The sequence below is a fragment of the Spermophilus citellus genome (assembly GCF_964194105.1).
Source record: "Spermophilus citellus genome assembly, chromosome: 4".
Lineage (NCBI taxonomy): Eukaryota > Metazoa > Chordata > Mammalia > Rodentia > Sciuridae > Spermophilus > Spermophilus citellus.
Genome location: NC_138185.1, coordinates 126,251,067 through 126,275,400, shown reverse-complemented (window position 1 = coordinate 126,275,400; position 24,334 = coordinate 126,251,067). Strand labels below are relative to the sequence as shown.

General features: G+C 34.0%; 1 protein-coding gene across 2 annotated transcripts in view; it reads right to left on the bottom strand.

Moving 5' to 3' along the window:
* Positions 1-22,038, bottom strand: part of WDR72 (WD repeat domain 72) — a gene marked incomplete at both ends in the record, with an annotated part of 194,977 nt that extends 172,939 nt beyond the window's left edge. For both annotated transcript variants that reach the window (XM_081292970.1, XM_081292969.1), the window contains 8 exons: positions 4,328-4,424; positions 4,809-4,954; positions 5,812-5,931; positions 7,072-7,148; positions 7,760-7,934; positions 9,100-9,178; positions 13,503-13,609; positions 21,886-22,038. In XM_081292970.1, coding sequence (XP_081149096.1) covers positions 4,328-4,424; positions 4,809-4,954; positions 5,812-5,931; positions 7,072-7,148; positions 7,760-7,934; positions 9,100-9,178; positions 13,503-13,609; positions 21,886-22,038 — 954 coding nt within the window. The remainder of the gene's footprint in view (positions 1-4,327; positions 4,425-4,808; positions 4,955-5,811; positions 5,932-7,071; positions 7,149-7,759; positions 7,935-9,099; positions 9,179-13,502; positions 13,610-21,885) is intronic.
* Positions 22,039-24,334: the final 2,296 nt, after the last annotated feature.

Genomic DNA, 24,334 nt, shown 5'->3' with positions numbered 1-24,334 from the left:
GTCAGTTAAAACAGCATCAATTAATGTTTATATGGCACTTTTGTGTTATTAGTATGCTTTTTATTTTCTGTTGACCAGTTTTTAGATCTAACATGCATAATTTCAAATCTCCCAACGTTGCCACAAAAAAGATTCCATAATATATAATACATATTATATATTGGGTATATGTATAATATGCATTATACACATTATGTTTGTTATACATTATGTTATAATTATTAATTATATATATATATATAATCATAATTTTGCTGAAACAGAGTACGTGAATATCAGGCAAAAGGCTCTTAAAGATGTACTTTCCCTAGTGAATATGTCTAGAATCTCCCTAGTGCCTTGGCACAGGGCAGCTCTTCTTAGGGCAGGCTTGTATATAGAGATTACACACAGAAATCACAATGATTAAGTGATTAGAAAAACAAAACCGACAACCTCTTTTGATATACAAATAAAAGGCATCCTGAAAAGAAAGGCAATTGCTGGTGTCAGAATTTTAAAAGTATTAGAGAGTGATGGCGCCTAGACAGAAAATATAGGTTTTTAGGTTTAGATGTAGGCATGAGAGTAGAAAATTCTATAATGTATCTTCAGAGAATATTAAAAACCAAAATATTATTGTACTTAGCCCTTACAAAACATGGCTCAGTGGTAGAGTGCTTATCTAGCATGTGTGAGACCCTGGGTTTGATCCTCAGCACCACATATTAATAAACAAAGTAAAAAATCCATTGGCAATTAAAAAATATTTTTAAAAAGCTATGACGTATTGTTGTTATCAATGTTACAAAACTAAGACACAGGAAAAAAGAAACAATTCAAGGCCATACAACCAAGACAGATAATTCTCTATAGTCTGTAGAAATGACAGTACTTTGAAAAACAGTTCCATTAAGCCAGTTAAACAGACAGACGGGATTCAGAGGGCATTTTGAGGTCTTATTTGTCCCACAGTCATGATTTCTGTAGCTGTTAGAAAATGATGTTAATAAAATTTGGATAAACTGACTACTCAAACTCTCTGGGAGCCTGGTAGGAAATTTAGAATTGATTACTCCAACTTCTTTGATGTTTTGATATGTAAATAAAACTCCAGAGAGGGTGGTTGAGTTACTCACATTGGTGGCAGCACAGCTTACTTCAAATTGTGCTCTGCTCCTGCAGGCAAAGTTCCCTGGGGTTGTTATCCCCTCCACCAGGCAAGTTCCCTGGGGCTGCCAATCCCCTTCACCCCCCTCACATTCCATATTGCCATTCCTCAGCTGGGCACATCCATTCCTTGACCCCTTGGTCTTCCTTCTTCCCAATAGTTCCCTCTCTAGTTCTGCTGTTCACCCAAGACCACCATTTTCATTTCAGTACTGAGTAACCATCCTCTAAGAGACAATAAAATATATTCACTAATAGTATATATTCTGGGGACAGCTGCGAGGATTCTAATATGGGTTTTACCACATAGTAATTCTATTAAAAGAGTAACTTACTTAATTTAAACAATTTACCCAGCCTCTCTTGTCTCAGTATCCCTAACTGTGTAAGAGGGTTAATAAAAGAATTTACTATATGGGATTATGTGAGAAATAAGGAGTGGATAAAGATAAGGTGCTTAGAATGATGTCTGGCACTCAGCACATACTCAATAGATATTAACCATTCTTATCCTTTCCTCAAACAAAATGACAAACTTATTTCAAAAACATATTATAAGAATCTAAAGCTAAACCACCTGGGTTCAAAACCTGGGAATTAACTTATCTGACCTATAGTTCCAAAATGGGGTCTTAGTGGCTGTTGAAATGGATGAGGCAATGTATATGCTTGATAATAATAACGATGTAATAGAAGTTTATGTATCTAGAAGTCCCTGGGATTAAATGAAGGGAAATGAAGAGTAGGGGGGGAGGAGAGGAATAAGAAGGACAGTAGAATTAATGGGACATAAACTTCCTAGCCTTGTATTTGAAATCACAACCAGGGTAACTTTGCATCATGTGCAACCACAAGAATAGGATCCTAATTAGAATAAGTTATGCCCCATGTATGTATAATATGCCAAAATACATTTGACTGTTATGCATAACTAAAAAGAACAAGTAAAAAAAAATTTATCTATCATCATCTCTTTTAGTTCATACACCCAAATTCCTTATCTGCCACCCTCAGGGTGTGTTTCTATCCCAGCTACCTCCACCATGGCCTGCAACCTTCCTCTTCAGCTAAGCCAGAAGAGCTAGAGTTCCTTAATGGTCAGGAACTTTGCCCATAGGTCTGAGCAATCACCAACTGTGAAATGAAAGCTGGGAGTATCCTCAGAAAGCTACAGGAAGTAAGGGTGGATCCCCAGTCTTGCAAGATATGTTCACAGGTATTACAAGGGTGGATTCCCAGTCTTGCAAGATATGTTCACAGGTATTACACTTGGCCAAAAGACGAGAGCCAATTGTTCACATGTATTACCAAGGCAACTCTCACAACATGTAACTACCAAACCTCCAGATTTAATTCTAAGGTATCACTCCGCAAAACAAGTCTAATCAAAACTATATATTTACAGAGCAAACTTTTTTTCTAGGTTCACATATCTCTCAAACTCATCTTTTCAATTCTACCACATGCCTTCATTGCCTCCTAATTACAGGAAAGACTAAGAAGTAGTATATTTAGTGAATGCTGGTAGTCTCTGAACAAGGAGGATAACACTCTGCTTTAACTTATTTAATGGATAAAGGATAAACAAGAGTCTAAGGATGGGTGATCAATGTCCTTCAGTTTTAGGTTACACTACTCATATTTCACTGACTTTTAAGCCCTTCCCACACTAAAGATACAGAAGAAATTATGATTCTCTAAGTAAGAATTATTGATAGAAGACCCATACATTTACATTTTGAGAAACACGGCAATGTAGCTTCCCATTAGTTTTCTTAAATTGTGTTTTAAATTGTTATGTATAACATTGGTATTTGCAGTAGACTAGAAGCTTCTGAAGGGTATGACTTATAATTGGCTTCTAGAGAAAACTGTACTGTATAAAAATATACTCTGGAGCTAAACTGGAGGAAAGCACATGCCCTTTAAAATAACTGAAAATGCATTCCTGAGTAACCAACAGTGCTGCTTTTGTGATAAATAGCAAAACAACAAGAACAAAACAAAAAGGAAATGGTTCTATTGCTGCTAACAAATAATTTTGAAATCATCCCCTAATATATGCCATAATTCTAAAGTTTATCTATGCTCCAGTGACATTTGGGGTTCTAAATTTTGGCTTCACAGCTTCTTAATCAAGTTTTGGAAACAAAACTTTTCACCAATATATTAAAGGGACAATCACTGAACTATAGGATTTCCAACAGCTCTGCTGTCTAATTAAGCAAACCATCATTCTGCAAAAAGCATGCTTTCTTGGTTGACACATCAATAATTCAAAAATCTTCCTCCCTCTATGAAATACCTTTTTGGATAGTTAACTGATGACCAAGTGTAGAGGTTTAAAAAAAAAATCACTTGAAGGAACACCCACCGTTGAAATAAAATAACTGCTTAGATTTTCAGACTTCCTAGAGTGCCAAAGGTATAATTTAGCAAACTATCAAGCTCACAATTGTATTCTCAACTCTCTGCCAGAAATCATAATTACATTTATTTTAACAAGAAAATTTACTCATAAGAATAGTTAAGTATATGTGAAAATGATCTTGATATATGGTTTTTAAAAGATCAGGATAAAAATCATCTCATAACATTTCAAAATTAGAGTAGTTACATTAAAATGTTAACAATGTTCTGTCAAACATCTTTTCAAAATGGTCAAAGGAAAAAAAATGTAGGTAAATGTGTGTGTGGAGAGAGAATAAATGTGACAAGATGTTAGTAACTGCTGAATATAGATAAAGGATATATAAGTGATCATTGTACTATTCTTACAAGTTTTCTAAATATTTGAAACGTATCCAACTACAAGAAAGAAACACATAAAATGAAATTTTAAAATCTAAAACAGTACATATTTATGGTAGTGGAATTAGAATTTTAATCTCCTTTATTTTCTTCAATATTTATAATTTGCCTATGATAAATAGGTATTGGTTAATGAGACATAAAAATATTTTTTATTTTTATAATCTTTTGTACATCTAGATTTTTAAGCACCACATTTTCTCTTCAGTAGCCATTAACAATAAAACTTGATTTTCTCATTAACAACTTCATGTGATGATTCAAGTTAATTTTTTCAAGGATGATTCTGTTACAAACAAAGCAACACTCACTCATCTAAGAAACCGAGTGAAACAGATTGGAGGTAGCCACTCTTTTCTTACGTTACCTTGTTTTCCTCCACAGAAGTAGAGCACAGTAAATGAGGATAAATGGTCTCTTTAAGCACTCTTCCATCAGCAGGGTATATGCTTTTTGAAAGGCCACTACATCACAAAAATTAGAAGCAAACTTTAGAAATTTGCAGTTCTTTATTTGTTCCCCCCCCCCCCCTCCCATTTTCAAAAGCCGGATGGTACCATTCAAGTTTCTAAACTCTAGTTAGAAAATGTTGGGTTAATAATTACAAGTGACTTTTTGAAAACCCAGCACCAGCTGTACAAGTTATACATGGTTAATCTCATTCCTTCATCCCCTGCTGTTTTGTACAAAGGCTGAAGCCTACCAAGCCCAGAGTAAATCTTCTAGTGCCAAAGTTGTTTTGTTCTGGTTTTTGATCATGGGCAGCATGCAGGGATTTTTCCATAATAAACCTCCCAAAGTTCATTTTCTACCTGAATGTTTTGTATGCTGCTCCCATCTGAGCCCACCTGTTCAGCAGCTGATAGATATAACTGTGACCATCTTCTGTCCAGATGAGGATTCTGTGAGCAGCAAGCACCTCTCCACCAGCAAAGAACTGCCCATTTCTACTAACTTCAGTCCACAAAAGGGAAAAATCACAATAATCATAAACCTAGAATGACAGTCATAATTCAACAATATATTAATTTTTAGTAACAGACCACAGGGTACTCATGGTTCAAGATTATATTTTACTAGCACTTATTTTTTTTCCCACATTCATCCTAACATAGGTTTCCAAGGATGAAGTTTATTTGGTTGTCTCATTCCAGAATGTGTTTATTAAATGAACAAACCTCAAATCCTAAATTTCAAAACAATTTGATTCTTTCCATGACTATTCTAGGTTTAACATGTGCAAGTTTATATAGCAGAAATCCTTTGCTATACAATGTTCTTTAAATCTTTGTTCAAAAATATATTATCACCATACAAGTAAGACAATATAGTTCTGCTCATTGAGCCAGTTATGTGTAACAGTTAAGAAAAGAAGGGCACGAGAAAATGACGCAAAGAAAAACTTAGCTTTCCTCTTGCAGACTTCAGTCAATATATTCACAAGAAAAGAATATATATTCCCTAGAAGCAAATGTAGTAACAGAGAAAGAAAAAAAAAATCTAAAACTAAGGTTTAATCTCTGTAGGTAAAATGTTTTAGTTTTCTTTTTAATTCTGAAGTGCAGGCACCAACATTTAAAAATAATTTAGAGATAGACATTATAACTATGATTTTCTATTCATAAAATTAGAATATACTATGACATATATAATAATATCTTAGAAAACAAAGTGGCTAAAAAAAGAGTTGAAAATTAATCAGTCAGTCATGAAAGATAAGTCATTCTACACTCTTGCAATATTATTATAAGAATTCGTATCATATATAAATCATACTTTTATAAATATTGTCATGAACAAAACTACATTTGTACATCACTGCTATTTATTTATTATGTTATTTAATACTACCTTCCAACATTTAGAAAACACCACCAACAGAAGTCTCTCAGTATATGTACAAAATCGTATTGTCTGACAGTTCAAAGAGTCAAGAAACTTGGATTCTTTTTCATAGACAACTTGCTTTTCCTTGAAAATGAAAGAAAAACATTTTAGTTTTAATTTTTAGAAATTTATATTTGACCATATACCTGAAGTAGACCATACCATTATAAAAGTAAAAGTATCCTAGTTTGCATTTCAGTGTTTTGAACTAAGAAGTTTCCTTTAAAAAGAATCTGTGAGCAGGAAATCCACTTGGATTCAAAGACTTATTTTATATAATCACTCAACAAACACTCTGGGGAACCATTCTGGATGTGGAGAAAATAAAGTTACTGATATTCAGATATGGCAGAGAGATCAAACAAAAATTGTAAACAATTTCTACAAACCTGCAGTACCTTAATTACCAAAATATTAAAAAAAATAAATGAAGTGCTTTGAAAGTGACACAAAAGTAGCCAACAATGAACAGAGACTACAAGGCTCTCAATTGTTCACAGACATACCACCCTGAATTCACCTGATCTCATTTGATTTCAGAAATAAAGCAGGGTTGCTCCAGGTTAGTATTCAGATGGGAAACAAGGCTCTCAAATTTGCTTTAAAATTTCAAAGTGATCCCTGTGTATAAAGAGAATACCAATAATGCTGGGTGGGGTGTACGTTTCTTGACCTCAGTATACTAACAATTCCTAGGCTTCTTCAACCTCAAAATTCCTAAAGAGACCCTAGCACCCTTTGGAAGGCCTAAACAATACTGTCACAAACATGAACACAATGTCCCTTCCTTTATTCAATATTTCAACTCATAGTCTGATGCCAGAAAGAGGTGTCATGCTGGACTCCTTGGGACAAAACCCACAGTTGTTCATGGCCACCTCCTTGTACTATTCACACACCCAGAAAAAGAGAATCTTCTGCTAAAGGGAAAGAAAGATAGATATTCTGCTATATTTTTTTTTAAATTAAAAACATAATCTCTTCGTGTGTATGCACATCAGTGTATACATAAAAACATTTGCAAGGAGAAAAGTTGGAAGGGTATAATTCAACCATACTGATGCTCATCCCTGGGAAGATAGATGGGGGAAGTAGATGGAAATAAAATTTATATACTTCTACATCATTTAAACTTTTAACTGTGAACATGAAATACCATAATAATTTAAAAGTTTCACTAAATATACTAAAAATTGGAGAGAAGATAGTGGATACCAAGCCAACCTGAATGCTATTGATAGATGAGGAGAGATCCCATACTTTGAGCTCACCAGTTACTGATACCACCAAGAGAGAATCTTCTGTAAAATGAACAAAGATCACATATAAGCTGGACAGTGCCATAACTCATTGCTGTATAAACCATTTCATAGTCATTTAAGGATTATGCAGAGTTATGTAGGTAGAAAAATGTTCAACTTGGTGTATTTCTTAAGTAAAAAACTGACATTTCATACCATGTTCCAAATTTGCTTTAAAATTTCAAAGTGATCCCTTTGTAAAAGGGGAATACCACTAATAGAAGAACCATATTATCAATTATAAGTTGGTAGTATTCAAACTTCTTATTTTAGAAATAAGCGGAGAAGCCAGTTTTCATTTTCTTCTGTCTTGCTCAGCATAACATCCAGAAAATGCAGCAAGACAAAATACTGCCCATTATTCTTAACATACCACACAGAACTAGGTGACAGAAACCTCCTTTCTTCACTTATCTTAACATCTTCCTGACTTTCTAATGACCCACTGGAGTGGGTGTTCTCAGTTTGTCTTGATCTAACTTACAGAAACATCTCTACTAACAAGAAAATGTAAAAAGCACTCTGGACTTTTGCCCAATAATTTAATAAATAATTCAAAAGTAGATGAATTACATGCAATCTCTTAGCAATGTACAATATCCAACTATTACCTTGAATTCTCATGGAATGAACAATGCACATGCAGTTGATCCAATCAGGAGACTGAGATGATGTGAAAGTGTTAATGACAGCCAAAGTTTTGGCATCAATTATAAGGATATCTTGATATTCTCCACAGCACAGAAGCCAGCCTTCTCCCGTCATCCGGAATGAGCAGTGGTAATACTGTACAAATGAAATTCAAAGTAAAAATTTAACTATTATAGCATTTAATTTAACTTTGGCTATATTTAAGACTATTCTAAATTTTAGTTTTAATAGCTGTTCAATTAAAATATTAAACTGAAAACAACACAAATTTATTTTAGTTTATTTATTCTGTAATCCTATGATGTTGATTTTGCACATCAGTTTCAATTATATTTTACCATTTTTTTCTGGAGAAAGAAGGATCTTTTGGAAAGAAGAAATATTGTTCCAAATCATGGAAATCTCACAAGTATATTATTTCTGGAATGTTTTTGCTAAACAGCAACAACAAAACCTATGTTCTTTAACCTAGCAATACTGCTACGTGTTGATAAGAAATAAAAGTATTTGAAGAGCATTTGAGAAACTCTTGTGCCAAATAGGTTTTGGAAATGGTTTTTATAAAAGATCAAGTAATAAACTGTACCTTTAATGAACTTTCTTAATGTGCAGAGTTTTGGCCCCAAAAGAATAGAAAAGAGTTTGTGGCTATTGCAAAGCCAGGTATCCATACTTAAAGCAATGGGTGACATGTCTAAGACTGTCCACACCAATGGAACCCATCCCCCAAAAGCCAGAATCTGTTTTAAAAATTGGGAAGTGGGGCTAGGAATATAGTTCAGTAGTAGAACAATTGCCTAGTATGTATGAGGCTCTCAGTTCTATCCCCAGCAATTAAAAAAAACAATAAATAGATAATAATACATTAGGAAGTGGTTATAAACGTGATGGCTATGCCTCTTACTCTCTTTTTATAAGTAAAACTTCAGAAATTAAGAACAATGGAAAATGAGGAAAAAATCCTTTTACTGCTTTATAAAATAGTGTGTCATTTAAACTGAATCATTTAAAATGACTTCTTTACAAGTGTCCATGTATGTTTTGTGAGTGTCACTAAGGAAAAATACAAAAATAGTCTTTCAAATATAACATACAGAAATAAAAGAATTAGGGAAAACAATTTTCTTTGAACAACAGCTTTTGAAAAAGAAGAATGCCAAAATAGTGGAGGATTACTGATATTTTACTCTCATGACAAAGAGTTAAAGAAAATAATATTCTACAAATATATGCCTTTAAATATGTGTATTGTAAATGTTCTAAATGAGTTGCAATCCTGAAATGTTCTGAATGTACTTACACAGATGGCAGTGTGCGTGTAAGGAAGTGTAGCCTTCTCCACGCACTGTCCATTGGTGACATTCCAAACACACATCTCCCTAGAAGACATAACTTTGTATTATTCCCTGTCATTTCCACTCAATTGGCTGGAATAATTTTTGTACCACCAACTTTTTCTTTAGCATCGCACTTAAGCACAACCTGATCATTTATGTGGCTTTTTGTTACAGATTACTGGGCAAGAAAATGTTGTGGTCATTAGCGAGGTTGACATACTGTATCTGTATCTTTTTGTTTGGGTAATTACACCCTGCCATTGCCTGCAAACCTTACTTTAGGGTCAACCTGGCCTACAACAAATTGTGGGGGTACAGCTATCACAGCCTGTGAGTGACAGTACAACAATCTTTCCATGGAAACTGCATCCTCTAGAAATGGTTTATTTCACTGAACTTAAACTACATATTCTGAAAAGCACAATACATCAAGGGCTGCATCTTTTAGAGCCAAGGTATCAATTTTGTAAAATCTAACAGCGCCACCAAGAGGCTACATATGGTCTATCACTGATATAGTTTCTTTTTATTTGAAATCATCCTTGTCACTCAATATTTAGAAAACTCTCATTGTTTTGAAAACTTTTACTTGTTTCCACATGTTACAAAGACACAAATACAGTCTAAAATGCAGTAATAAAATACACCCAGGTAGGGTAGTTTAAATCTATATGACTTCTGTTTACAGAAACAAGAAAGGCTATTTCAAAGTGGTTTGATAATATTGCTGTTTTGACATTTTTAACAAAATTTTTATTGAAGAAAAACAAGTTTTACAGGCATTAAGCTAAATACTGCGATTTAGAATAAGCAAAATAGAGACTAATAACAGTAAATACTATATTTATGTGGTAATTTGAGGCTTTGGGGGGGGGAAGGGGGGTCATAACCAAACACTAAAAATCAATCTTCTAAATAACTGGCTCTAAACCTGAGGTGATTTTGGTCCCCTTGCCCCTTCCTTCACTTCCCAAGGACATTTAGCAATGTTTGGAGATATTTTCAGTTGTCACAACTAGGAACACACTACTGGCACCTAGTGGGGAGAGGCAAGCAATGCTGCTACACATCCTACAATGCACAGGATCATCGCCCACAACAAATGCTGGTTCAGTCCAAAATATTAGCACTGAGGTTGAGAAACCATATTCTAAGTATAGAAGGAAAATATTCAAGGCTTCTCCCCCTCTGTTTATATCCAACCTTATTACAAAAAGGTAACTTGAATAGGCATGTAACTATTAGAAGAGGAGGGAAACATGTTCTGAAAAATAAGATTTCAAGAAAGGCAGAAATTAAAATCATATAACTCTAAGGCAAAACAACTAATAATCCACCACAAAATTAAATAAATATATCTCAAAGGTAAGGAAATTGAAACTTAAGCATCCAACAATAAACAATTTTAGTTCGACTAGGGATTTAAGTTTACTACCCATCTTTTTCAACTCTTACTATACATCAACAATCACCTATTTCAGAAAATTAACCTCAAGGATTCTAATTCCATGCATTAGTGTTGGGGTCCTGGTATGTGTGGTTTAAAAAAGCTCTTGGCCAGTTGACTTGTTCCTAGGTGAGTTTACTAATTATTTTTTATTTCAATAAGAAGCAGAAGCACAGAGGAAATATCTATAGCATACAAAAAAAAACTGTTAAATTTTCACTGTAAGGCCTTGAGAAGGGATTTTTTCCTTATTCAACTCTACAACCTGTCCTCAGTATACTCAATAAAAATTCATTAATGGATAAATGTATTAGCTGCTATTCTTCTATACATTTTCCATGTTTTAGAAATATACTATTTTTTATTTGTTCTATTTATTTTTCTCTTATTAATGCTATTGTTGCTTTGCTCAAATTTCAATGTTGTAACTGGAGGGAGAGGTAATAAACTGAATACTTGGTATGCCATCTTGAATTAGAAGTTTGTTGGATTCTTCAAACCCTTTTCCCTTGCCTCCCATTAGGCTTATGACTTTTCTCTAGTATGGTCAGGCTCCTCTTCTTCCTCTGTCTGCTTCTTAAGTGGTGATCCTCCTTAGGTTTTTGTCTTAGACTCTTTTACATTCTCAGACTTGCCACTCTCTCTGGGTGAGTCATCTATTCCCATGTCTTCAGTTACTGTCACCATGCTAACTGGAAGCCAGACATCTTCAACTGAGCTCTAGATTTCCACATGTAACTAGCTACTAGATATTTCCTCCTGGATGACTTGCAGAAATGCATACATCTTGTGTTAAAAATGAACATTAGTTCTTTATCCCAGTGAATGGTATCATCACTAGCGAATTTCCCAAGTTATTCTTGATTCCACATTTCTCTCACTGGCTGAATGTGGGGTATGTGCTACTCCAAATATGGTCTCTGAGCTAGAAGTATCAGAATATTCTAAGATTGTGTTAGAAACACAAATTCTTAGACCCCAGCTCATATCTACTATTTCCTTGACTCCAGGAATAAGGCCCCCAAATTGGGAAACAAGCTCTGTGAGTGACTCTCACTGTGATGCACACTCAGGTTTAAGGTTCACAGTCTTAGAGGCCTGACAGGCCTAGAGTCTGCCTCATTCTCTGGTCTCATCTTTTTACAATGATTGAAAAGTTTTACTAATAAATAATAACTCTATTAGTGCCAAGGCTTTTTCCTTAAAAGTTTTATTAAATATATATATTTATTAATATAAAATATTAATGTAGCTATATCAACCTTATTTTGGTTAGTACATATTTGATTAATTTTTTCATCCATTTCTTTTAAGTTTTCCATGTTCTTATACAATTTTTTAATTGTCTGACAATCTTTATAAGTTAACAGAGGGGTCTTAGTGTCATTATATAATTGGGATTTCTATTTTATCTTCATTTATTTCAACTATCTTGTTTTGTGCTTTCTATCTGTCTCATTTTCTTTGATTCTGATGTCTTTTTTGGATTAAACAACTTTTTCTTCTTTTTTAAACTAGAAGTATATCCCATTTCTTTTATTTTTATTTATTTTGTTTGTATAGACATACAATATATACATGAGGCTTGAAATTCTAAAGTTAATCAACATCAACTGAGTGCGGTGGCCCATGCTTGTAATCCCAGCAGCTCAGGAGGCTGAGACAGGAGGATTACAAGTTCAAAGCCAGCCTCAGCATCTTAGCAAAGTCCTAAGCAATCAACTAGACCCTGTCTCTAAATAAAATATATATATAAAAAAGGGATGCGGATTTAAAAAGTTAATCAACATCTTTATTCACACGTAGAACAGCAAAACATGTGGAATCTGGAATTGGAACTAGTCTGTGCTGTTGTCAACTAAGATTATGTGTGGCGGGTAGAGAGAGTATATAGAAACAGTATGTCTTATAGTCTGGGTTCATTTAAATTTTCTAAAAATTTGCTTGTTTTTATCAATATTCTTTTTTTCATTTCATAGCTTCCTTCTGAAATTATTATTCTTCCTACAGAAGTATATCCTTGAAAACTTCATAATTATGGAGGCATTATCAGTTGTGAATTCTCTTAGCATTTATACTATGTATGTCTAAGTATACATTTCTCTAACTATGATCCCCTGTTGCTATACTATAAACTCTGAGAACAGGTATCTCTTATACAACTATTCTGCTAGCTATTTTGTTAATAGTTTAAACAAGTGGGACACCTGATTCTTTATTATTCTCTTGGTTCTTAGAGTTCAAAGGCATATAATATCCCTTTGGGTAAAAAACAAAAGAGGGCATTCTCTTACTTCTGCCAGTAACTCAATCCCTCATTCACAAATACAGAATGGACTCCACATTCCTAGTACATGTTGGCAAATAACTCTTCAGCAGTCAAGCTTTTCTGTTGGTAGGCTTCTTCTTCCAGCTATGTCCTCTTTTACTGGAGAGCCTTGCTTCCCTGAAACTTCAGGCAAATCACAGTCTATGTTCCTTTCCCTTTTCTTTCCCACCACTCAGTTGAGAGAATATGAAGAATGTAACTACTGAATTGTTTTGTAAAACTGTAATGGATAAGTTTACTTAAAATCTCAAAAGTAATTAACTACATGAAAGCAGACAAGCAGCTTAACTTTTCCATTTCCAATTCTATTATTCTAGGTATTTGTTATTATTCTTCACATAGTAAGGGGGTGACATTAAAATGTTTATCTTGGTCCCCACCCAGCAAGAGTATTGCATTGAGATCACAATACTGATTATATTCCTTGGGACCAAATCAAAAAGTACTCAGTCATTTAAGCTCTAACTTTTCCTATATGTAAAAGAAACATGTTGATCATGGAAAATTTTTTTAGACCACAAGTCATACCCCATTATAGTCTTCAGAAAGGGAATGGAATAAAGAAGGGAACAAAGTTCCACATATCTTACCCATTTTCAGCAGCACTGACGACATATGGCTGTTTGGAGAAGTCCCTCGCTCTTGCTAAACATGTTACTGAAGTAGAATGACCAAATAGGAGTTCTTTAGCTGAAATCTGAAAATGATGAGAGGAAGCTTTCACATAACTAAAAACCATTTGAAAAATAAAGACATCTGTTATGGTTTAGACATTAAGTATCCCCCAAAAACTCATATGTGAGACAGTGCAAGAAAGTTCAAAGCAAAGTGATTGGATTGTGAGCATGCTAACCTAATCAGGGCCTTAATCTGCTAATAGGGATTATCTTGGTGGTAACTGTAAGCAGGTAGAGTGTAGCTAGATAAGGTGGGTCTTTGGGTATATATTTTGTCTCTGGTGAGTGAAACACTCTGCTTCATGGTGGTCTTCTCCTGAGCTGCTTTCCTCCACCATGACCTTCTGCCATGATGTTCTTCCCCAAGCAGAGTTGCTTGAAATGGTTAGCCCCAAATAAACTTTTCCTCCTCTAAAATTGTTCTTGTCAGGTCTTCTGGTCACAATGGCAAAAAAAAAAAAAAAAAAAAGCTGACTAAAATAAGATTATAGTGTATATTTATATTAAGAGACCCTTTTATATTATACTTTTTCTGTACATATATTTCAGGAAAACTGATACATTAACTCTCAAAATGCATAGAATAAAACGTAGGTAAAGCAATTGTGCTGTACCCAATTTTTTGTTTGTTTTGGTTTGGTATGCATCATGAAATCTAGATGATAGCCAGATCTGTTTTACAGCATCTAGGTTTTGAATACAAATAAGTCATGTTGATGTTTATGATATGTAAAATGTCTCCTGAATGACGGTAGCATATTAATGTGTAGAATGACGGTAGCATATTAATGTGTAGATTTCAGAATTTAAATGAACTTACAAAATAATAACACTGAAAATATTACATTTTTATAACCATTATACTACCTTATTAGTGATAGGAATATGAATTAATACAGCGTTTTGGAAAAAATGGAAATTTCTTAAAAAATTAAAAACAGAGCTACCGTATGGCCCAGCAATTTTATTTCTGTGTATGTATCCAAAGGAATTGAAATCAGTAACTTGAAGAGATATCTGTACACCCATTTTCACTGCAGCATTATTCATAATAACTAAAATATGGAAACAATCTAAGTGTTCATCAATGGATGAATGCATAAAGAAAATGTGCATATATACATGTATATATATATATATATATATATAGACACATAAAGAAATATTATTCAGTCATAAAATAGAAAATCCTATCATTTGTGACAATACAGATAAACCTGGATAAGTTATTATGATAAGTGAAATAAACCAGACAAACAAAGACAAATGCTATATGATGTTAGTTATATGATGAATTCAAAATAGTCCAACTCATAGAAACAGAATAGAACAGTGGTTTACAGAAGTTGTAAGTAGGGAAGGAATGGGGAGATACTAGTCAAAGGAAAATGTTGACTTATAAGAGGAATAGTTTTACAGCTCTATGTATGGCACAGTATGTATAGTTGATAATACCATATTTTGGAGTGGGGATATAGCTCAGTAGTAGAGTGCCTGCTGAGCATACATTGGGCCCTGGATTAGATTCCTCGTACTATACAAAATAATAATAAAAATAATGCTAACTATTATTGCACACTTGAAATTTAACGAGAGTAGATTTTAAGTGTTCTTACCACAAGCAAAAAACGGTAACTATATGAGGTGATATATGTATAGACAGTGACACAACTTGTGGTAAATAATTTATAATACATATGTACATTAAATCACAATATCAAACATGTTAGATATAAATAATCTTTATTTGGCAATTATACTTTCAAAAACCAAAGAGAAAAAGAGCTGAAATGTCCTTAATCATTGACCAAACACCAGGCCAGTGCAGAATATTCACTTCTAAGTTATTCCCTAAAATTTTTAAAGTAAACATGTTTCTTATTTATATCAAAAGTAAAAATCAAGAAACAAAAGTAAAGATCATAAAAAGAAGACAAGCTAGAGACTGGGAGAAACATTTGCAAAAGATATATCTGATAAGAAACTATTTATTCAAAATATACAAAGAAATTTTTCTCTTTGTGGTGCTGGGGATTAAACACAGGGCCTCACACATGCTAGACAAACACTCAATCATTGAGCCACACTTCTAGCCCTAAAGAATTCTTAAAACTCGATAATAGTAGAATGAATCACCTGATTAAAAATAATTGGAAGCAGACAACAAAGATTATAATCAGATGGCAAATGAGCATATTAAAAGACAGCCTCAACAACTTAGCAAGACCCAGTCTCAAAAAAATTTAAAATGGCTGGGGACCTAGCTTAGTGATAGAGCACCCCTGGGTTCAATAACCACTACTGCTAGAAGTAAAGAACAGGGCAGAGAAGAGTAAAACTGCAACCAAAAGGCCAGGAAAAACCTCTGAGGGCAATTGGAAGGTCTACAGATCTAGAACTTGGGGTTAACCAAAGATGACTGTGGGAGTTTGATTTGTTCCTGAAACTCCTAAGTTGTAGCTGCAACCTTATTGCCAGATGTTTTGTCAATGAGAATACCTTCCTGAGGTTATTCATGTCATTACTCCTTTTGCAAAAGATGGAGTAGATGGAGCCTGGTCTGCATTTGCCTTTTGGGGGTTTCCATTTAGGATTATCCTATTATAAAGCTTCTTTTTGGGTCCTATGGTCCTTGTTCCTTGCTTCTCACCTTGGTTAGGGTGAGAATTTCTCTTTACTACCCCTTTGGTCTTTGCTTAAACAGAACAGTAAGTCTTAATAAATGGTGAGAATGCCTTTACCAAAAAAAAAAAAAAAAAGGTGCTCTACATCATCTTTCATAAAAGTAATACAAATTAGAACAAAAATGAAGTACCAGTAGACACCTAATAGAGTGGCTAAAATCCAGAACAGTGATAACAATAGGTGCAAGCTAGCACGAATGTAGAACAATAAGAACATGTATTCGTTGCTGATGAGAATGCAAAATTGGGAAGTGAGTTTATCAGTTTATAATGAAATTACACATACTATTACATAAAACCCAGTAATGACATTCACTGGTGTTTACCCAAATGAGTTAAAAAGTATTATCTACACAAAAACCTGCACACTGTTTACAGCAGCTTTACTCATAATTGCCAGAAATGTGGAAATGACCACAATGTCCTTCAGTAGATGAATGGACAAACAAGTCATGGTACTTCACATTAATACAATGAAGTATTATTCAATGCTAAAATGAAATGAGCTAACAAGCCATGAAAAGATAGAGAGAAAACCTAAATATATATTACTTAAGTGAAACAAGTCAATCTGAAAATTTTGTACACTGTATGATTCTAAATACATGATATTATAGAAAAGGCAAAATTATGGAGATTAAAAATATATCAGTGATTATAAGAGGTTCAGGGGAATGGGACATGAATATGGAGTAGAGGATTTTTAAGACTGTATATTCTACATGATACCATAAGTGTGTTTGTGTATACACACACACACACATATAACATTAAGAAGTGAACTGACTCTAAACTATAGAGTTTGGTGATAATCATGTATAGCTAGCTTCATTAATTGTAAACAATATACCACTCTAGTGTGGCAGATTGATGGTGAAGAGAACTGGTATGGGGGGCAGAGGAGTATATGGAAACGCTCTGTATCTTCTACTTAATTTTGATAAGAACCTGTTTTCTTCACTAAAAATATTTTAATTAAATGATTATTTAAAATACAAATATTTTTCTCCTGAATGAGAATCTTAATATATAAAATTAAGGGTTAATTCTACCATTATATCATGTGTGAAAAAGTATATTCTTCATTATTTTGTAAAACAAGATCATAAAAATTAAACTACAAAATAGAAAACATATATAGTCTCTGTAAGTGGAAAATAACAATAATAGACCAAAAATTTTATTTGAGTGATTAGAAAATGTATTTTGGGTAACAAAAAATCTATATTACAAATGAATTACTACAAAAAATACCATTGTGATTTTTTCCTGAGCTATGCAAAAATATATGTAAATGATAACCCAGGCATATCAATAAGGATAAATTATTCTATAATATAATTATTTCTTTCTTTCATATCTATTATTACAGAAATATTTTTTAAAAGGTCTATTGCTAGGCTAAGAAGGTCTTGTGGTGGAACTGAATCACTTACAAGATACATTCTAACTCTAATTTTTTTTTCCTGGGAAGTCCATAAGGTTCCAGCTTAGAAAATAACATCCTATATTTTTCAAATCCTCACACTCAGTGGTGCATATTCCCATTCACTTAGTCTCTTTCCAGAGTATTAAAAGCCAGGTTAAGTACAGGGTACATCAAGAACATTTCCTTCTTTATAGAAAATCTATTGTGGACAAAATATCAAAAAGAAATATTAGAAGCTATCATTGCCTGTTACACAAAAACTTCATTCTGCTAATAAATCCCCAAAAGTATTTAATTTAAATAAATTGTAACAATCTCTGTAACCTCATTTTGCTGCTGTGAAGAATAAAAAAATAAATTCCACACCTATGCCTAGCTCTTGTCATGACATCGGGAGACCTTTACTCCTATTCATTGGATGTACCTCTATGCAGTATTTGGAACCTCCTAACCCCACTCTCAGGTGCTTCTAATAGCACAAATGGAAGAGAGCATGACTGGATGAACATCTACTATATTCCAGGAACTAGTGCAACCATAGACAGTGTTTAAATCCACATTTTACAGGTGAGAAAATCAAGGCTCAAAGAATACAAGTCATTTGCCCAGTATCACAGAGTTGGTAAATATCAGAACTAGACCTCAAATGAGATTTTCATTTTATCTTTACACACACTGCTGTTTTTCACTTTGTTTCACTTTGAGTACTGAACAGGAGGAAAATTAGGTAATAGCAATACTAAGGGACTCTGAGAAGATGTTTACCTCATTTTTCTCTATGCTTAGGTGTGATGAGTATCAGCAGTCAATATCAGAAAACCCAAGTGAGGAAGTTTCTAGTACAAGCCACAAGCCACAGACATCCTCACTGGTGCACCCTACAAACTAGAGGGTTCTAGTAGCAGACCCAGAACATGCAGCATGCATAACCAAGGCAAACAATGAGAAGCCTAGGACCTGCAGACATTGTTCCCTAGCTCCCTTGCTCCCTAACATCCCACCCTGGTCAGGGAAAACTGAGGGACATACTTAATCTGCTACTGAATACTTGGATACTGCAGGATGTCCAGAACTCACATCACCTTCTTTCCCTCCCTATTACAATTTCCTAATCCCTTTAACTCTTTTTAAATAAATGATAATATTATCTTACCAGTCCTACCATCACACAAAATTCAAATCTGGAAAGTATTCTTGACTGTACCCTTTCAACGATACTACAACTAATTGGTTTCTCAGTTCTTTCCATTCTCTCTTCTTAACATATTCCCAGTTTTCATCTTCACTTCATCCCCATGGGCCATTGATTTGTTTCATGCTCAAAAACTTTCTGGACTAAACTACTGGAGAAGGCTCCTATGCATAGCCCCCTGTCCTTGGTCTCATCTCTCCTTTCTTTCAACATGCCCTGCACAACACTAGCCTGTGATATTCTACAATATAAACACAATTAAACATGGGAGTATTATTTCCTTACAGTAAACATCTTCTAATCCCGAATAATCGTCACTGTTTTTAATCTGCACACAGGGCCGGTTCTTGCAGATGCCATGTGGGGTCTGTCTCATCTATGACCTCTAATTTATCCTTCATGATCTACTCAACCTCTTTTATCAGTTCCCTGACAACTAAACGCTTATACATTTTACACACACTTGCTGCTACCACTGTCTGCACTCTCCTTCCTCCTTCTGCTCTTGTGAACCCTTTAAAACTTAGTTCAAACTCAGTCTCATTCTTAGAAAGCCTTTTCCTTCAAAACTACAAGATACTACTTTATATATTCAAGTAGCTATTATTAAAAAACTGTTATTGGTGAGGATGTAGAAAAACTGAAACACTTGTGCACTGTTTGTGGGGATATAAAATGATATAGACACCATAAGGATTTCTCAAAAAATTAAAAATAGAATTACCATACGAGCCAGCAATTCCACTTCTAAGTGTACAACTAGGACAACTGAAATCAGGGATGAAGATGTATCTATGTACATAGCAGCATAATTCACAATAGCCAGTGCAAATATGTATTGATGGATGAATGGATAAATGAAATGTGGTGTGTTGTATATTCACAATGGAATATTACTAAGTCTTACAAAGGAAAGGAACACTGTCACATGTGATAACATAGATAAACCTCAACAGGGTAAAATAAGCCCATCATGAAAAGGCAAAAACTGTATGATTACATTTATGTGAGGAATGTAAAGAAGTCAAATTCATAGAGAAAGTATTACATTTGTACTAATCAACACCTTATTCACATTGCAAACTTTTCCAACAACATCCTCATGGTGAATTTCCAAATCACAAAACCAATACTATCCCCAATTTAAATTTTCTCAATGTCTCCTTTTGCTTTAAGTATTCAATATAAGTTCCTTCACTGGTCATTAAACCTTACATGACCAGCCCCAACCCATCTTCTCTCCTGGCCTCACCTCTCTCTGATCTTTGTTCACATTTAGGCTACAGCGATAGAAAGCTCTTTGTTTTCCTGCAGGCACAGGCTATTTCCTTAACAGAGCATGATCTAGTTGCCCCCAGTCCCTGGCTAATCTGATTCCCATTCCCAAATCACACCTCTCACCCTGAGTTTCTTAATATTAGTGTCATTATTATTTAAAATGGGGAAAACTCTTTGTTGTAGGAACTGTCATGCATACCCTAAGATGTTTACAGTAATTTCTTCTTTCAATTTTGACAAGAAAAATGCCAGTGGATATTATAAAATTTCTATTGGATGGCAAAATAGATCCCTATTATGAATCACTGCTCTAACTCCAGGAAGACTTGCTACAAAGAGAAACATGGTATAACTTCCCAACTGTACATACTTGCAGACAACTCCCTACTTAGAATACCTTGTACTGCAACATACCTGCACTAGATTAACCTAAATCCTTCCTCTACCATACTGAAACCTCCTGGGCAACCAGCACAGGTCTCATTTGTGTTTGAACTCATGAGTAACTAGCATCTAGCCTACCTTAGAGCATACATACTCAACAAATGTATGCTGAACAAAGGCTGGATAAATAGCAGGAACAAATAAAAAAGGATCAAGATGTCAGCATTTCAAATGTCTTAAACTTAAGAGTGAACTGCACATTACTAGGCAACTGCTTCAGCCAGAAAATAATAATACTCAACATTAAAAAGATTAACAAGACATTTAAAGCCATTTAGGAGTCTGAGTTTAAATCTATAACAGAAAATATATATTTCAAGATATATATGGCGCATCATTTTCAAAGCACAACTATTGCAATAATACTCATTCCTTCTTTCATGGGTGTTCATAAACATCAAGCCGAGCTTCTCTGCTATGTGGTTCTTGGCAGTCCTGTAGTAGAACTGTTTAGTGATAGGAGATGTTAATTAATTACACTATAAAATAGAATTACAATTAATTGTTAATTTAGGTTTTAAAGTGACAGACTTTAAAGGCTAAAAATAGTCTTTGATCTTTAAAAGGCTTCTTAATGAGGGCAGTATACTTTAAGTACATCATTAGTTTAAATGTACAAATTGGGTCTAGAGACTGCTAGAGTTAAGCAAATATCTATTCCAATATGTTAAATGTTTATGACTTGGGACAGAGACAATTAATTGCTAATCAATGGGCCAAGTCCTAGGTGAGGTCAGGTTCTGAAATAGAAGGACAACCATAGTAAATTGGATTTAGAGCATTTTGATGTGATCTGTAACAATCACATGAAAGCAGAGACCAAAAGAATGGCAAGAAGGCCAAGCACAGTGGAAACACCCAGATAATTAAGATATTACTCATTTAGTTAGTAGCAGTTCTCAGGAATGCATGCTCTCTCTTTAGATTAATGAGCCATAATTTTTAGAATTATACTTACATGTCTATAGTTCAGTTACTTAGCATATAATTCAGGATATAAAATAGTAAAACTCAGCATAACTTAAAGGGTGATAGCATTTAGCTGGTAGTCAAGATTAGCAATATTCAAAATATAATTTTCAAATATGACCTTATTCCACCATATATCACTTTATTTTCTCTAAATTCTTAAGTAAAACCAATTTATTACTTTTGTAAGCATCTTTTTAACAATCATGCAAACCATCCACTGTCACCACAGGTAGAAGAAGCAAGCTGTGCTTTACTATGTGAATGCTGTCTATTTCAATGCCAACAGCTTTCACTAACCTTTAGTTCAGGTGAAAGGCTCCAGAGACAGAGCTGCCCCTCCTGACTTCCGGTCACAATCGTCTGCTGGTCATCTGTGATCATGATGGCAGAGATGCTGTGGGGAGGGGCATTCTTTCCCCATAGTGCCACCGCCTGCAGGGAAGTCTTCATGTTGGTGAATCCTGGACATACAGAGAAGGAAAAAAGTGTACATGGTCATCTTTCATAAATTTGGGGGAACTGACCCAGTACAAAATGTATTTATGATGACACAAGTTTCCATGATATGTTTGCTTCATCATCAATCAGAGGAGAAAGTAGCCATCAGACACTGAAATTATTGCCATCACTATTCCATCAAAAAAGAATGTCTCCTCTTTCCATTCTTGATTATTGATACTGATGAACAGAAAGATAAGAATGATCTTCCCACTGCACACCCAGTTCTTACTATTGCTTTATCCCAAGCTTCTTCAAAGTCCAGGTAGGCCCCTGAAGAACAAAACTGTCTTACATACCACAATATAAACTTCCTCTCTCCAGAAATATCACTTTATCTAGGCAACAAATACCTGAATTTTCAATTAAAAAGAAAATCTTTTCCACAAAAACAGTGTTTCCTAGTACTGAAAGATTCATGTGTCAGTGACTGTGATGATTTCTGCCATATTCACATTCAAGTTATACAGTTATTTATAATGATTTTTATTTGACCCATTTTTATATTTGATATCTTCCTCAATAATAAAATTCATGCAGTCACTACTAATCATGTAATAGTTGCAATGGTTAAAATGAATGCATAATAATCCAAAAATGCTCACCTGAGTAATTAATAAAATACTACTGAGTGATATGTCATTACATTTTGTGAGACACCAGTTAATTATTCTCCCCACATAGTCATTTTTTTTATGAAATACAAACAATTTGGGGATGTAATTTAGCAGTATTATTTAATCCCATTAAAATGTCAAAAATAGAAGACAGAAAGAAGGTACTAAGGATACTTTTCATGTTTGCTTTGAGAAAGTTGACAAAATTCAAATATTCTATCTGGAAGGATTTATGTAGTAAAGCATCAAAAAGTTAAATACCAATAAGAAATTTTAGAATTACTGTTTCTACTATTTACAATACTCATTTACATATATTTAGCATACACACACACATACAGAGAGACAAATATATAAAACTGGGGTGTGCACTGACACCATGAATACAAATTTAGCATGGACAGTGACAGTGAGTAATCCACAAACTGGCTACTTTAAATTTTTCACATGTACTCCCACTGTTGGAATTCCACATGGTTCACATGTTAGTATAGTACAAAAGTATATCTATTCTATAATATACCTGTAATAGTCTTACTTCCATACCAAGCACCAGGAAACCAAAGTTTCTATAGAAAATACTCTTAACTTGGCAATTTTGAATACCAGGACTATACACGTTAATCAAATTACTAAACTAACCAGGGATTCTGGTTTATTAAAACACTATAACCTGACTTTTGATCTCTTCTGCTTCAAACACAGAGAAGTAGTGCATTATATACATATTAAAATATTGCTTCCTGAATAAGACTGCAAATAAGTCTAGGATCTCAAGGAGTGAAAACAGAGGTATCTGAAAACCAGTACATAAGCCTGGATCTGGGTCAGTCTATGGCTTTTGTGGGTGAGGAATTTGAGTGATAATATACTTAAGGACAAGAAATAAAGCCTTTTAGAGATAACCTTGCTCAATGTAATGGGAACCTCAAAAAAACTGCACCACTACTCCTAGAAGATAAGGAAGCTTACTATTTGACTCTTCAGAGAAAAATGCAGTCTGAACCACAAATGGGTGTGGAGTAAAAATATATCATTACATATAATGACAGAAACACTACAAGAAAAATCAAGGTTCAAAATTTTCCCAGGTCAATGATACTACTGGAAGATTTTTCAGAAATACTATGTACCTATTAGAATATCTAACATCTAAAAATAAAAGTTATGTCAAATGCTAGGAAGTTTGTAGAGCAAATGGAACTCATACACCAATGGTTAGAATGTACAATGATAGACAGTTTGGTTGTTTCAGACAAAGCCAGAATATATATCTACTACATGACTCAGCCAAACCACTCCTAAGTCTTACCTACAAGGGGAAAAAAGGGATATTTTCATACAAAGGTTGCTACTTGTGCAATGTTATTTGCCGTAACCTAAAACTGGAAATAACCTAAATGTCAATTAATAGGTAACTGAAAAAAACAAATTTTGGAGTATCCACACAATGGAATACTATTCCACAATAAAAAACAAGAAAGAATGACCTAATGATTCACACGACATGAATTTGAAAATAATTACATTGATGACAAAAGTAACTCAACAGAATAATACTGTATGGTTTTCTTTGTATAAATTTCTAAAAAATTTAAATTTGTCCATAGCAACAGAAGCAGGTAGCAGGT